General features: G+C 41.6%; 1 protein-coding gene across 3 annotated transcripts in view; it reads left to right on the forward strand.

Annotated features, from left to right (window-relative positions):
* Positions 1–1,787: 1,787 nt before the first annotated feature.
* TRRAP (transformation/transcription domain associated protein) overlaps positions 1,788–17,452 on the forward strand; it is a 252,953-nt gene continuing 237,288 nt past the window's right edge. For 2 of the 3 annotated variants that reach the window (XM_077449048.1, XM_077449050.1), the window contains exons 1-3: positions 1,789–1,973; positions 14,264–14,413; positions 14,855–14,904. In XM_077449048.1, the coding sequence (XP_077305174.1) occupies positions 14,314–14,413; positions 14,855–14,904 (150 nt within the window). In that variant the 5' untranslated portion in view covers positions 1,789–1,973; positions 14,264–14,313. Of the gene's footprint in view, positions 1,974–14,263; positions 14,414–14,854; positions 14,905–17,452 lie in introns of all 3 variants that reach the window. The other variant, XM_077449049.1, reaches the window with a different exon arrangement.

Raw genomic sequence — 17,452 nt, forward strand, 5'->3', positions numbered from 1 at the left:
AGAGGATTAACAGGACAGGTTCCACTCAGAACAGGCCTCACCATGACTGACCAAAAAAGTTGAGTGCATGTGCTCAGTGTCATATCCAGATGTTGTCTTTGGGAAATAGACGTATGAGTGCTGTCAGCATTGCTGCAGAGGTTGAATGGGTGGAGGGTCAGCCTGTCAGGGCTCAGACCATACGCCGCACACTGCATCAACTTGGTCTTCATGGCTGTAGTCCCAAAAGGAAGCCTCTTCTAAAGATGATGCACCAGAAATCCCGCAAATAGTTTGCTGAAGACAAGCAGACTAAGGACATGGATTACTGGAACGTTGTCCTGTGGTTTGATCAGACCAAGATACATTTATTTGGTTCAGATAGTGTCAAGCGTGTGTGGTGGCAACCAGGTGAGGAGTACAAAGACAAGTGTGTCTTGCCTATAGTCAAGAATGGTGGTGGGAGTGTCATGGTCTGGGGCTGCATGAGTGCTGCCAGCACTGGGGAGTTACAGTTCATTGAGGGAACCATGAATGCCAACATCTACTGTGACATACTGAAGCATAGCATAATCCCCTCCCTTCAGGAGACTGAGCCGCAGGGCAGTATTCCAACATGATAATAACCCCAAACACACCCCAAGGGGACCACTGCCTTGCTAAAGAAGCTGAAGGTAAAGGTGATGGACTGACCAAGCATGTCTCCAGACCTAAACCCTATTGAGCATCTGTGGGGCATCCTCAAATGGAAGGTGGAGGAGTGCAAGGTCTCTAACATCCACCAGCTCAATGATGTTGTCATGGAGGAGAGGAAGAGGACTCCAGTGGCAACCTATAAAGCTCTGGTGAACTCCATGCCCAAGAAGGTTAAGGCAGTGCTGGAAAATAATGGTGGCCACACAAAATATTGACACTTTGGGCCTAATTTGGAGATTTTCACTTAGGGGTGTACTCACTTGTTGCCAGCGGTTTAGACATCAATGGCTGTGTGTTGAGTTATTTTGAGAGGACAGCAAATTTACACTGTTATACAAGCTGTACACACACTACTTTACATTGTAGCAAAGTTTCATTTCTTCAGTGTTGTCACATGAAAAGATATAATAAAATATTTACAAAAATGTGAGGGGTGTACTCACTTTTGTGAGATACTGTAAACCTTGTCATTTTTTATTTATTTTTTGCCATCTGTGTCCCATCAACTTCCTGTCAGACAGGCAAAACAGGAAGGGAGCAGAAATCCCAGGATGTCCCCAGAACTAGCGTCCCCATTGGAAGATTTCTCTTCTATTCCTGTTCTGGTGACAACACATTTGGGTTTTCTTTCACTGTCAATGATAACGGTGATCAGGACAAATAGAAGGTGAATCTCCCTAATGGGGGCACAGACAGCAATAAAACCTGCCAGGGATTCTAAACCCTCTGCACCCTATCTAAAACTGAGCCAAAAAAAAAAGTTTTTTCTTTAGTTCTACTTTAATAGAAGTCATTACAGAGGCAGTAGTCTCCTAGCAGTTACAATAGCTCCGCTCTATAGTGAGGTGTACAGGAGTGAGCACTGAACTGGTTAAAGCTGTCACTGGGCTCAGCTCTGTGCAGGGGGCGGCAACAATCATACACACCACCCCTCCAGTCTGTAACCAATGAGCATCAAAAACGCAATCTCCCGATGCCGTCCCTGTTTGATGAGGTAAGAAGACCATCCAAACTTATGGTCTTTCTGAAAACAGTAATTTTCTGTAAAATCGAGTCCCTTTTCTAGGCGAAGTGTAATAATCATAGACCGGCGGATCCCCCCGATGACCTCGCTGGAGAAGATCGCTGTATAACCTTTCTGGAAGCCAGACGAGATCGCCAGGTTTGAGGGCGGACTTCCCGACATGCACAGCAGGCCCGATCCTTGGCGCAAAGGCTCTTGGGAGGGGAGCCGGGCCGGGTGCTGGTGAGCGGGAGGAGGCAAATGCAGGATCGGTGACCGGGGACGGATTTCTGTGGTGAGGAGTCTCCCTGTAGTATAGATGGGTCGGGATATGGAGGAGTCCGGGGGATCGGATCACCATGTGGTGTGCAGGGAGGGGAGGCCGGGCTATTCATCTACTGCAGCCTTCCCGGATAATGGAGGGCTCAGCTACAGCTGGACGGGGCTCCTTCATCACAATGGGCCCAGCCGTGGGATGACCGGGCATCATGCTTGTTGTTATCTGCAGCCTTGGGGTCCATGTGTCTTATTGTGGTTGTGCTGGATACCATTGTGTGTAATTGCATTGTTCTAGTAGAGACTGTGCTCCTTAAGCTGGCCATACATTATACAATTTTCTTCATTTCCTTTACATCTACCTTCGACTATGTAGTACAAGGGCCTGCCTGCATACACATTGAAAGTGTTTAGGTTTGACCTTTTATATTATATGGCTTTGGTAAATCTAAAGGAAAATTGTATAATGTATGGCCAACCTAACACGGGCACATTCATTATTGAGTGTCTGGAGACCTCTACATAATGATCTGGCAATACACTATACAATCTGATTGTACAAGCGTCTTCGGGGGGCCTTTCACCCCACAATCCCTGTGTTTTCCTTGCTTGCACATCCATATGAGGATTTAAAAGTGATACTAAACCCAAAAATTTAATGTATTGCAGCTTATCAGTCATTAGGTGTGGTGGTTAAAGATCGATCAATACTAGGGTTGCACCGATACCAATTTTTTTTTTTTTAAGACCAAGACCAAGTACAAGTGTGTGTGTGTGTGTGTGTGTGTGTGTATGTATGTGTATATGTATATGTATGTGTATGTGTGTGTGTATATATATATATATATATATATATATATATATATATATATATATATATATATATATATATATATATATATATATATAAAAAATTTTCTAAACGTCATGTGACAGTGGCACTGATATGTTTTTTTTTATGTCTGTGTATGTATAGGTGTGTGTGTGATAGAGATATTTTATATGTGTGTGTGTATATGTGTGTATATATATATATATATATATATATATATATATATATACATACATATATACACTCTATCATCTTTTTTTTGGAGGGGGGGCGACGACGACGGTGTTTATTTTATTATTATTATTATTAATAATAATAATATATATATATATATATATATATATATATATATATATATATATATATATATATATATATATAATTAAATTTTTTTTTTTTTTTTTTTTTAAGCCCTGGCTTTGCTGAGATATCTCCCTTTGGAGACATGGAAAGGGAATGAGGATACAGATTCTCCAGTCCCTTTCGACGTAGCCTTAGCTGCACTGAAGATGAATGGAGAGGAGACAGAGGCTTCTCCCCATTCATAAACTGAAGCATCATAAACACAGCTTACGATGCTCCGTGACCGTTATGAATGAACAGAGTCAGTGATCAGTGACTCTGTTCATTCGGAAAAGGAAGGACCCAGTAAATGACATATTTGGCGGCTGCTTCATCAGCTCTCCATCCGGACAGATCGAGCACGGAGGGATACCGGTGGAATGGAGGGGGACTGAAGGAGGAGGATATGGGGGACAGTCGGGGACGATCGTTGCTGTGGGGGGGTTGCAATCATAGATCTCCCTGTATACGTTTCAATAAAGCAGCTGAAAGCGGTTTGCTGGGGGCGAAGCGGCTGTCCCCCTTGCAAATACTCAGTATCGGCACCAATACCAGTATCTGTTCAACCCTGACCGATACCGAGTATTTTCCCGAGTGCTCGTTACAACACTCCTCACCGATACTTTGTGGTGCGATTTGCGTCCATCCAAAATGGATGCGGTGCGATTCCTGTCTGAGTCGCCTGGGTACACACAGGCGTGGTGAGAAAATGGCACGCCGCTTGGACAGGAATCACACCGCATTCTTTTTTTTCCACCCTCTTATTTTGTATGGATGCAAATCGCACCACAAAGTATCAGTACTCTGTATCGGTGAGTACTTGGCCGGAAGTATCGGTACTCGCTGGTGTAAAAAAAAAAAAGGGGGGGGTGTATTGGTGCATCCCTAGCAGTGGCTGCGTTAGTTTTCTTTTGTTTTTCTTTCCCGTTTTCACCTGGTGATTTGGCCAGTAACACACTTATTTATTAGTGAGACACAACCCTGGATGAAGGAGCACAGCAGCATTGTCGGTGTGTTACATGTTCTAGTGGCTGGTGCTCCCCCCCCCCCCTTTTTTTTTTTTTTTAGGAGGGTGGTAAACAAAATACCCCCCCCCCCCCCACTTGCTCCCCTGCAATAGGGCCTATGGTGGGGTATGATCCAAGTACATACCGGTATAGGAGGTAGATGGTACAGTAGCTCGGGGCAGACTGTGGGGTCGTCAATCTCCTGCTCACAGTTGGTGCAGCCTCAGCTCAGCGTCTGTCTGGTTGCTGGGGGATGTGGACGTTGCTGGTTTTGGTTCCCCGGAGGAATGGATGAGTAGGGAAGTATTTGCGTCACAGTGCTAGAGCTGGGTGATTTTCACAAAAAAAAATAAAAAAATAAAAATAAAAAGAAGAAGAAAAAACTTGATTCAAATCGAGTTTTAAATTTTTTTGATGGACACCCCGCCGGTCCTGAGGAGGTGTGGGCAGGAGTTTTTAGGTGAGGCCGTGGCTTCGGCCTAGTCCGCATCGTCCGGCCTCACTGACACCGCACTGGTCCTGGTGAAAAAAAAAAAAATATTTAGAAAAATTGATTTGCCGAAATTTTGAATCAATTTTGACCTTTCAACTCGATTCAAGATTTTAAATTGTTTTTTTTTCCCCCAGCCCTACACAGTGCCCGTATCAGGCCAGTCCCCAGGCTCCCAGCTCAAGAGGATCTTCCCGCATGAGAAGCACAGGATGCCCGGTTCCCCCGATAGAAGAAGCTGGCTTGGGCCAGGGTGGGGGGTCACCGTAACGGAGGACATTCTGGAGACCGGACAGTCGCTTCTCCTTCCAGCCAAAAGGGGTCTTAAGACCCGCTTCTTGATTGGCTGGGAGGAGAAGTAGGAAAACCATAGCAAATATTAATTTTGCTATTGTCACAGGAGTGAGTGCAATGCACTGCGACCTGAACCCACCCTTTTGAGTAGAGCCTCAGGCTCTAATCATGAGCTTCTAAAAAAACCAAAAAAAAAAACCCATTGTAATCCATGCACCCCTAATGGAGTGGGTCTTGCACAAATAAAAAAAAAAGCTCAGTGGAAAATGTTTTTTCTCATCTAACTGCTACATCTGTAGGACAGCTTGGTCTGTTGGAGCTCATACACACTGCAGCTCAAAGAAGCTGCTCCTACAGGCTTTTGAGCTCTTATTTTTATTTTCTGCCTGGAAACTCCCCTCCGTGTTGGCCAATATGTCCATACACACTATGGGTGTTAGTTACTAAAGGAAAATCCGCTTTGCACTGCAAGTGCACTTGGAAGTAAAGTCGCTATAGATCTAAGGGGGACATGCAAGGAAAATAAAAAACAGCACTTTAGCTTGCCTATGATTGGATGATAAAATCAGCAAAGCTTCCCCTCATTTCAGATCTACCCCTTAGATTTAGAGCGACTGCACTTCCAAGTGCACTTTCAGTGCAAGATGGAATTGCCTTTTGTAAATAACACCCAGTGGCTATTTCAGGAATTTACACGAAGAAGAACCCCACCAAACTCCTGTTTTTTGGGAGGAGCTTTCAAGCAGAAAAAACACCTGAGTGCCCAAAAACGCTCGAAAGAGCATGAAAAAGCTCAAACGCACAAAAAATAATATTGAGCTGAGGGGTTTGTGAAAAAAAAACCTGCTTATGCTCATAGAAGCTCAATAAAAAAGTGCAAAAAAACCCCCAAAAAATACAAGCTTCTTCAAGCTGAAATAAAAACTCAAATGCCTGTAAAAGCAGCTTTTTTTTTTTTTTTTTTGAGCTGCAGTGTGCATGAGCCCTTTAAAAACAACAGACTTGATGACTGGATCACCAGGTGAACATAAAAGAATGAAAGCCTAAAGAAGACAACTAATGCAGCTATCACATCTAATTGGTGTTTGCTTTTGGGTTTAGTACCGCTTCAAATGTATTTAGTTTCTCCAGCATTACGGGGTATTTTTTTTTTTTTTACATGCTTTTTTGCATAACTTTCACTTTCATTTTCCCAGCGTCGGATTGTGTTTATTACACGGTATGGAGAAATGCAGGTATTTTTTTCTCAGCACACTACAATGGTGTGAACTCGTCATGGGAATGCATTGAATAGAATGATCTGAGTGCTGTGTACGGCTCTGATATTTACCAAAACGATGTCATAGGAGGACACACCTAAACAATCTGTTCAATGGATCCAATCTGGCAGGCCCTTCCACTACATAGTGGATGGTAAATCTAAAGGGGATTGTATTGTGTATGGCCAGCTTTACAATAATGCTGGCCGCCTTTGTTATTGTAGGGAGCAGATCTGCTGTGTTCTGTTATTTTCTATGGGCCCTAGTATAGGGACTGATGTGAGTGTGCAATGTACAGGGATAGGGACAATTGTAGACACTCTCTCAGGTTGAACTGGATGGACTGGTGTCTTTGGTATTTGATCACCTGTGGTTTTTATGTTTTGTGCTGTAAAACCAAAAAATAGGGACAGTTTACAAAAAAACGCAGTATTTTTTACTTTTTGCTATAATAAATACCCCCCAATTTTTTTTAAAACATTTTTTTCCCTCAGTTTAGGCCGATGCGTGTTCTTCTAAATATTTTTGGTAAAAAAAAAATCACAATAAGCACTTGATTGGTTTGCGCAAAAGTTATAGCGTCTACAAAATAGGGGGTAGTTTTATAGCGTTGTTATTGATTTTTTTATTTTTTTTTACTAGTAATGGTGGCGATCAGTTATTATTATTACTATTATTATTATTATTATTATTAGGGTTTTTTTTTTTGTGACTGCGACATTATGGCGGACACATTCTGACAATTTTGACACACTTTTGGGACTATTGGCATTAATACAGCGTTCAATGCTAAAAAAAGATTGCATTGATTACTGTAAAAATGCCACTGGCAGTGAAGAGGTTAACCACTAGGTGGTGCTGTAGGGCTTAAGTGTGTCCTAGGGAGTGATTTTAACTGTGGGGGGGGGGGAGCTGTGTGGGAAGATGGTTGTTTTACATCCGTATCTCCCCGTTCTTCCTCATCGTGAGACGATCGCGGGTATATATTGATTGGTTTGCACAAAAGTTTACAAAATAGGGGATAGATTTATAGCATTTTTATATATATATATTTTTTTACATGTAATGGCGGCGATCTGCGATTTTTATCATGACTGCGACATTGTGGCGGACATATCGGACAATTTTGACACATTTTTGGCACCATTGGCGTTTATACAGCGATCAGTGCTGTAAAAATGTCTCTGGCAGTGAAGGGGTTAACACTAGGGGGCGATCAAGGGGTTAACTGTGTTCCTTGGGAGGTGATTCTAACTGAAGGGGGAGGGGACTGACTAGAGGAAGTGACAGATTGTGGTTCTTGGCTAATGGGAACACATGATCTGTCACTCCTCTAAGAACAAAACACAGATTTGTGTTTACACACACACTTCTGTGTTCTGTCCCTCGCCACCGTCGGCCATGAGCATTGGCACCACTGCTGTGTAGCGGGCGCGTGCGTACGCGCCTGCGAGCCGACTTATAGCTACGACGGTTCGTGGGATCGTGCCGCAGCATAGTGATGGCGGCTGGCCGGCAAGCAGCTAACCAACCAATTTTAGGTCCTTGGATATCTATATAATATTTATTGACGTGTTAGAAAATGACACTCCTGGGGGTTATTTACTAAAGGCAAATTCACTTTGCACTTGGAAGTGCAGTCGCTGTAGATCTAAGGCGAGCATAGAAGGTAAATAAAAGAAAAACAGCATTTTAGCTTGCACATGATTGGATGATAAAATCAGCAGGTGGTGCAGATAGACCTGAAACTAAAAAACAATCCCAAATGTTGGGTTGTCACAAGAACAGGAATTGATGGGTAATCTTCAAACGGAGACACTAGTTCTGGTGACACACAGGGATTTCCTCCCTTCCTGTTTTAGCAATGGGACACAGATGGTAGAAAAACATTTGTACAATGCTAATAGAAATATGGGGGGGTTTAACATTGTGTAAAAGGTGGAGTTAGTCTTTAAACATGGTGAATATGATCCTTTTAACCCGGGTTAACACTAGTGCGTACGGAACACCGCATGTGATTTGCACTGGGATTGTACTGTATTCCTGCGCACATCACATGCGATGTCTGTGCAGTGCAATTTGAGCCATACATTTTGTATGACTAAAATCGCATCTGCACTAAAATGGTGCAGGACCCCTTTTTTCCGCACCTGCATCGCATGGGTATTCACAGCCATGCAATGCGATTCTGGCAATTGTACTACGTTTTGTGATCTGTTTTCAGGGTGTCATTAATCTAACATTAACACCCACAGCAGATTGCATGGATGCTGTGTGATGTGGGGAAACGCAGCGAATCCTGTGCGTTTCCGGCATCGCATCAGTGTGAACCACGGCTCAATGTGTTGATAAAAATGGTGTTGCTGTTTTTCCTATATATTTTTTTGGGTGAAACATTAAAAAAAACACCAGTGGTTTTGCCCAAGTAGCATCCAGCCCTTTCCATGGCAGTATGGGAGACTGAAGGGGAGTCTTGTTGCTATGGGCAACAAGAGGCTTTCTTCCCTCACACTGTGGTGGTCCTGTGTGCAGTAGACCTGAGGAGATGTACGTATTGTTTGTTGTCGGCCATTACAACCATCTGTGAAAAGAAAAGTTTCTTTGTATGGTAGAAAGTATTTTTTCTTTGAGAGGATTTGTCGTATGTTGGGGCTCATTCACGGAAACGCCCGTTTTGCATTTTCAGGCCATTTTGAATTTTTTTTTTTTGGGGTACACAAACGTCTGTTTTGAAGCATTTTTGGTGTTTTCAGGGCGTTTTTTTTTTTTTTTTTGATGATGTCTGTGACATTGTATGTCATGGTCCTTGTATCTGCTTCCTGGTTTTTCCGTGTGGTGTTGTGGTGTCTCTATGTCCAGCATGGACACTCCTGGATCCCCCAGTTTGTTCCCCAGCCTGAGGATGACTGAGGAGAGGGGTTTTTATTATGATGCTAGTCTTCATGATGACCATATGTTGTGCTCGGGGAAACGGGCAACAAATTGCTCGAGTGGATGGGGGCTAAATGTATATGGGCTATTGTCTATTCATTGTGTAGTGACGGTGCTTTGTGGTGTTACAGCCAGGGTGGATAAAAATCATTTATTTAAAAAAAATAAAATGTTTTTTTTATTTTTTTTATAAAATGCTTTTGAAGTAAATAATCTATCTAAATATAGTTTTTCTATTTAAGATACATTAATAATTCTGTTTATTCAGCATGAAATGGAGCTTAGTTATGTAGCATGAGGCTGTATATTCATTCAATGAAGCTGAGATAACATGCACTGCATTGATGCATTCTCACAATTTCGCAGTAACCATGAGATAAACCAAAGTTCAGGAATATTCCTTTATCCCATTGTTTTGCAAATCCTATGTACACTACAAACTGTATGATTGGATCGGTTCTGATATCGCTGTTTTATTAACCTGACAGCTTTTTATTCTAAATAGGAAACCTTCATTTTGTTTGCAAATATTACAGATTCTGACTACCAACAAGAATAAGTCCTTACATTTAAAGAGCACCTGTCATTTCAGATCCTTCATGGCAGCGCCAGTTAGCAGGCGTCCACTCACCTGCTGCCGCCATGTCCCTCACCTTGTTGTGTAACTGCCGCATGCAGGTCAAAGGAGCCGCTGCAGGACAGATGACAGTTGCTCTTTAAAAAAATATATGATTTAAATCAAGCTATTTTTGCTAGTGATTTAAACCTGGTTACAGCATTAACTGCTTAAAGACCGCCTCCTGCACATTTACGTCTGCAGAATGGAACGGCTGGGCACATCAACGTACAGGTACGTTGCTCTTTAAGTGCCCAGCCATGGGTCGCGTGCGCGACCCGGTCCTGAGCTCCGTGACCGTGGCTGCAGGACCCGCGGACCTGATCGCCGCTTGTGTCCCGCGATCGGGTCACAGAGCTGAAGAACGAGGAGAGGTATGTGTAAACAAACCTCTCCCCATGCTTCCTAGTGTGGCTGTCACCGATCGTCTGTTCCCTGTTATAGGGAAAGATGATCAGTGACATCACATGCCAAGCCACGCCCCCCACACTAAAAAAACACACGTCATACATCCCTCCCGGCCCCATAGTGGTTAACGCCTTCACTGCCAGTGTCATTTACATGGACTCGATCGCCGCTGGGATACCCGCGATTGTCTTACGGGGCGGCTGAGCAGGGAGATGCTGTTGTAAACAGCATCTCCCCGTTCTGCCTAGCAACAAGTGTCGCTAATCTCTGCTCCATGTGATTTGGAGCAGAGATCAGTGTTCACTAACACAAAGCCCAGCCCCCCACAGTTAGTAACACGCCCCTAGGAACACTTAACTCCTACACTGCCACCCGCTGGTTAACCCCTTCACTGCCAGTGTAATTTACACAGGAATCGGTGCATTTGTATAGCACTGATTGCTGTATAAATGGTTCCAAAAATGTGTCAAAAATGTCTGTGTCCGCCATAATGTAGCAGTTACAATAAAAATCGCTGATTGCCGCCATTACTAGTAAAAAAAAAAAAAACTATATTAATAAAAATGCTATAAAACTATCTCCTATTTCGTAAATGCTATAACTTTTGCACAAACCAATCAATAATCCGCTATTTGCGATTTTACCAAAGATATGTAGAAGAATACGTATCGGCCTAAACTGAGAAAAAAAATGTTTTTTTTTTATATCTTTTTTGGGGATATTTACTATAACAAAGTAAAAAAAAAAATTGCATTTTTTTTTTTTTTCAAAATTATCGCTCTATTTTTGTTTATAGCGGAAAAAATAAAAACCGCAGAGGTGATCAAATACCACCAAAACTCTATTTGTGGGGAAAAAAAGAACGCCAATTTTGTTTGGGAGCCACATCGCACGACCGCGCAATTGTCAGTTAAAGCGACGCAGTGCCGAATCGCAAAAAGGGGCCTGGTCCTTTGGCTGCAAATTGATCCGGGGCTTAAGGTTAAAGGACCCCAAGGCACAATTAAAAAAAAAAATAAAAGTAAACTTTATTGAAATGTCACAAAATGTGACTTCATTCAACTATTCATGGCAGTGCATTGTGATGTGCTGCACATGCTGTGAGGTGTGCAGCATGAAAATGAAGACCTGCTGCATTTTTATACAGCGCTCAGCACTGCACATGTCTGATGTAAACCAAGCTCATAAAAAACAATTGTTTTCTATCAGTCCCGGTGTTGAGCTAGGCAAAGTAAAGGCATATGCTTTGCACACTAGTGCATTACGTGAAACTTGCCTGAAAACAAAGTCCTTGTCACCGCTGGAGGCTGCATCCATCTTTCTTCTGGGTCCGCGGACTCCGACTCTGTAACTGTCCAGAGCTGTGTGACGTTGCGCATGTGAGCCGCCGGGTCAAAGCACAGGGCTCTGAAGAAACTGCAGGGGTGGCTTCATTGGCTTCATATACAGTAAATGTCTCCTAAATGGCGCATGTTTGGTAGATATTTCCAGTACCTAGAGGTAAGCCTTGTTCTAGACTTACCTTCTAGGTACAAACAATCGATGGAAGTTTACTTCCACTTTAACGCAGCTCTACTTACATGATGTGAGCGAACCCTTACATAAACAGTACGGCTAGATTGTATCAAATGTTTACAGTGTATGCAGAGAGGTTTATTTCAGCTGATGTGACAATAGTATGTTTCTAGGATGAACACTGAGTGCCGTTCACTTTGAAATCGCACAGGAACGTGCTCTGTGTTCCCGTGCAATGTGATTTTTCAGTCCATTTGTTTGGATGGGCTGAAATCGCTATTGATCACACAAAAAGTAGTGTGCATGCACTACTTTTAAAGAACACACTGCATCGGATTGCTTGGTACCATGCAATCTGATGCAGGCAAACGCCTGTTTGGCTCAACCGCCTGTTTTTACCACTTCCTGACCTCCCATTTGATCGAGGCTTTAGCCAAACGGTACCAATACAAATACTGACATTGCTATGACCACAGGGCAGAAATTTTCATTTTGAATTTTCTAACCTAAAACTGGCCACACACTCGTAGAATTTTTTGTTAGAAAATGGTTCCATCCAATGGTACTGTGGTTCCATGCGATCCATTGCAGACAAACTCTCTGCATTTGGGGTACCATTATAGGAATACATTGTGGCATTGATTCGAAATGAATGGCTCAAATCGCACTGCACTGAATCGCATATATGTACAGGAATACAGTGCGGTTCCCATGTGATACATAGTGTGAACCAAGGATTGTTCATTTTGGGCTTGTTTACACGGCTATTCATGGCTGTACACTGCTAGATCAGCATATTCTGTGGCGGGCACAGCTGGGGGTTTCTAATTAGCTGCAGCCTGTAGTAATCAATGACCGGCTCGGCAGCTATCCACATGTATTTGTATTCACATGGTTGCCTGTGGTTGAGGATCCCTGAGGGTTCTGGATGCAAACAGTCTGCGCACAGCTCTGCTCATCTATTCCTAGCCATATGTAATCACTCCTAGGATAGCCAAGGACGGTGCCAGCCTGTCATTGATTTGTATGGACTTGTACCGACCCGGGGGAACTGGCAGGAACACCAGGAAGTAATACAAAGAGAACAGGATACTTTATCATACAAGTACATAGTACAGCAGGCACATATCGGGAATATGAAATGTTGGGGTAACAAATACTTTTAGATATGCCATGGTGTGTGTGTGTTTTTTTTTTTCTTCCCCCTACAATCCATTTGTGCGTGAGAAGCAACTCATACTATTCTTAGTGTGTGTGTATATGTATATATATGTATGTGTGTGTGTGTGTGCGTATGTGTGTGTGTATATATATATATATATATAATATATATTCGCTATGTGTGTATGTATTTCCCCCGCACCCAGGTGGACGCACACTTCTGACCCTTCCGGTCAGTAAACTCTCTGCTCTTTAGCAGAGAACAGGATGGTTTTTGCATATGCATTGCTCTCTCATGCCCATAGACGGATCGAAATTTGTCCGGTTCCTTCTGAACTGCCCGAATCTCGAACGGTCTATATCCAGCTTTATTTGGAAGGTCTTAGCATCCCGTGTATTGATACAGATTTATCATGGTTCAAAAAAATAAGTACCCGTGGCTAGCATCAATCAATGTACTTCCTCTGAGCCCAGGTTGTTCAGTCACCAGCTGGGGGCATGTCCAGGACAGTAAAAAGAGAAGCAGCACAGTCATGAGCTCATGTCTGTGTCCTTCAGCTCTCTCCTTCTATCACGGTTTCTTCACAGCACATAAACTGATTAGCTCCCTGTGCTGCTTCTTCCTCTCACACTCCAGCCCCTGCTGTACAGGGACAGCAAAAGGCTAACACCAGATCAAATTCAGGCGTCCACATCACCTGCGTTTAAAAAGAATTCCAAAGTTGCGTTCATTTCTGTCTATTATATTTGTAAACGTGAATCCTAAGGGTTACCATAAACACTAAAATCTGATTGTACACCCATCTATGGGCAGGCTAGTTGTACTGAAATCAATTCATCGATTGACTTCAGTACAACCAGCCCTTTTTTTTTTTTTCTTGTGCTGATTGTATTCTGCTGGTGGGGAAAGCTCCGCGCTGGCAGAACACAAAAGCGCTGTGTGACGGTGTCGGTTAGTGTTGATGGTGAAATTTGAGTAATTTTCTTCAACCCATGGCTGAAGGAAAGAAATGTGCATAATGTCTGGCCTGCCTAGCCTTGTATGCTTGAGAAGGATATTGAACAAAAGAAAATCTCATATCGAAACCCAATAGGTTACTAAAGTTTAAAAAATTAATGTAAGACTTTGGAAGTGATGTTTTGTATTGTAATGTAGTCTTTCGTTTCTGAGCATGCGTGGTCTTGGTCACACAATTTTTTTTTTTTTTTGTACAAATATGTAATTTTTGTTCGTTCTGGTAAGAGAAAGATTTTCATGTTTAGTACTTCTGATATTTTAGCATGAACTGTTGTGATTGGCTCTAGAAAGCTGTGTACGAAGGATCAGATTATCAGATGTTTGCTCCAAAAGCGCGATTTTTCACCTGATTTTATTTCGTGTAAGAATCACATGGATGGATCGGAAATGTGTTCATTTGATATCTAATCACCAATTTATTTATTTTTCCCCACAGGTGGGATGAAATATCTACGCTCACCTAAGTGATATCAACAAAAGCTGAAAATGGCATTCGTACCTCCAACAGGGCCCACGGTGGTGGACCAGACCACCCTAATGAAGAAATACCTCCAGTTTGTGGCTGCTCTGACAGATGTCAACACTCGTACGTATCATGAAAATGCCGTAGTTTTACGTCTTGTAGAGTCAGGATTGTATGAACTCGGCGTGCGGATCAGGCGATTGAATGAACACGTCTGATTTTTATCATTGGCTTTCTGGACTAACCGGGGCATGTGCAAATTCCAACAAACTAAATGCAGAGGATTGCTTTCAGCTGCATCAAGGTTGCTGTTCTTGAGAGACGTTTGTGAGACCAAAACCTGTTTCAAGACGCGACTAGCTAGAATTAATAAACTTTTGCAGCCAAATCTAAATTGTATTTAATATGTAGATTTTAAAATGCTGTCTGTTAGCTAGAGACGACATAACTTTCAAGAAAATGTCAGCGCTAGCTATGTACGGAAGTCAACCACGTTTGGTGTTAAAATGGAGTGATTTTACCTTCCTTGTTTTTATAAAATTTTTATTTTTTTGTATATTTCAGCTGATGAAACAAAGTTGAAAATGATGCAGGAAGTCAGTGAAAATTTTGAGGTATGTATTGCCCACCTGGTGTAGCTGGGGCACTGGCTGGCATACAGTATTTGCATTATGTGCTCTGCATCAATCACTTACTGTATGTCTGTCCATTTATTGCACTGTTTATGCATACGCAGTAGAGCTGCATGATTCTGGCCAAAATGAGAATCGCAATTTATTTATTTATTTTTTTGCTTGGAATAAAAAGATCACGATTCTCGCGGTGTAAAATCTTTCACATTATACCAAAAAATTGGGCTAACTTTACTGGTTAGTTTTTCAATTCATTAAAGTGTAATTTGTTTCCCAAAAAATGGCAAAAATAACAACTGCTGCGCAAATACAGCGTGACATAAAATATAGCAACAACCACCGTTTTATTCTCTAGGGTCTCTCCCAAAAAAAAATTTTTTTTTTTTTATAAACTATTTTTATTTGGTACAAAAATGCAATACAGAGAGAATGCATAGATATAACAGAATAGTTACAAAATAACAAGTTATACATAGAATATTTTCATAAAAAATCATGTGCAAAATCGATGAATATATATTGCCATAGTTAGTGACTAGTTTTAGTGTAAGATTTGGATGAGAACTCTAATAGTGCAATAAATGAGAATTGGACAGTCCATTGTGACAAATCCCAATCCACTCCTTTGGAACATCTAAAAACCATAAAAATAAAATATTTTAACTTGAAACCAACAAACCTCAGAAAAAGGTTTAGTGTTTAAGTGGTTAAACTTCCTTTAGTTATACACCAAAGTGTATTCCTTTGATCCAAAGGACAAACTGTTACAATGTGACTTATTAAATTTTTTTTATACATTTTAGTGAAAAACTCAATAGTAGGGAACTGTATATTGTGAATCTAAATGATGTGAAATCGTTTAGTGCAAAATACATTAAAAAATCAATCTTCAAAAACTTTCAAGAAATCAATCATCAAATAAGGAACATTAATCTGTAACTCAAATGTCCAATAAATTTGAAAAATCATAAAGTCAAAAAAATGTGTATAATGGTGCAACACAGTGTAAAATATCCCATGTGACTGTACAACAAAAATGTAGTCGATCTTGTTTTTTCAAACAAAAATAGTGCTTGACCACGTGGACCCTTCAGCTCTGTGAATCAATAGTGAATGGAGGCTTACCAGATCACCGGTCGGTATAAGCAGATACGGACACACAGACGTTACGATGCAGAAAACCGGAACCAGGCCACCTCTTCGGATATATCGTAATCCTCGAATTGGGTCGAATCCTCTCGTAAACCGATCTCCGCAGATGCGAGCATGTAGGAGTTTCGGTGCAGGAAGCCGGAAGACTACCAACTATCTCGAATGTTTCGTAATCACCAGATCAGCTCCGATCCTCTCACAAGCCTCGACGCAAATCACCAAAAAACAAAAGTGCGCCAAATCGTGTGATAAAGTTTGAACAAATTTTATTCTCATTCAACCGAGTGGTTTAGGTGCTAAAAAATTACTCCACCGAGTCGTACAAAAGTTAAGGGGTCAGGGGTCTGATGACGTCAGACTTTGAAGAAACGATCGTCGGGTAGCCACGCTCACCCTTTGTGCTTTCAACGTCTGTTCATTTTATTATTTATTTTTTTTGCTAGCAATTTGTTGATTTTTAAACGATTCGTTAACTTTTGTACAACTCGGTTAACGAATCGTTTAAAAATCAACAAATTGCTAGCAAAAAAAATAAATAATAAAATGAACAGACGTTGAAAGCACAAAGGGTGAGCGTCGCTACCCGACGATCGTTTCGTCAAAGTCTGACGTCATCAGACCCCTGACCCCTTAACTTTTGTACGACTCGGTGGAGTCATTTTTTAGCGCCTAAACCACTCGGTTGAATAAAAATAAATTTGTTCAAACTTTCACACGATTTGGCACACTTTTTTGTTTTTTTGTGATTTGCTTCGAGGCTTGTGAGAGGATCGGAGCTGATCTGGTGATTACGAAACATTCGAGATAGTTGGTCGTCTTCCGGCTTCCTGCACCGAAACTCCTACATGCTCGCATCTGCGGAGATTGGTTTACGAGAGGATTCGACTCAATTCGAGGATTACGATATATCCGAAGAGGTGGCCCGGCTCCGGTTTTCTGCATCGTAACGTCTGTGTGTCCGTATCTGCGCATACCGACCGGTGATCTGGTAAGCCTCCATTCACTATTGACTCACAGAGTTGAAGGGTCCACGTGGTCAAGCACTATTTTTGTTTGAAAAAACAAGATCGACTACATTTTTGTTGTACAGTCACATGGGATATTTTACACTGTGTTGCACCATTATACACATTTTTTTGACTTTATGATTTTTGGTTTTTCAAATTTATTGGACATTTGAGTTACAGATTAATGTTCCTTATTTGATTTCTTGAAAGTTTTTGAAGATTGATTTTTGATTGTATTTTGCACTAAACGATTTTGCATCATTTAGATTCACAATATACAGTTCCCTACTATTGAGTTTTTCACTAAAATTTATAAAAAAAATTTAATAAGTCACATTTATACTCTTGGTTACAGTGTTCAGCTGCTGACT

Source organism: Lithobates pipiens, unplaced genomic scaffold, assembly GCF_037356315.1.
Source record: "Lithobates pipiens isolate NorthernLeopardFrog02 unplaced genomic scaffold, aLitPip1_a1.2 Scaffold_22, whole genome shotgun sequence".
NCBI classification, from domain to species: Eukaryota; Metazoa; Chordata; class Amphibia; order Anura; family Ranidae; genus Lithobates; species Lithobates pipiens.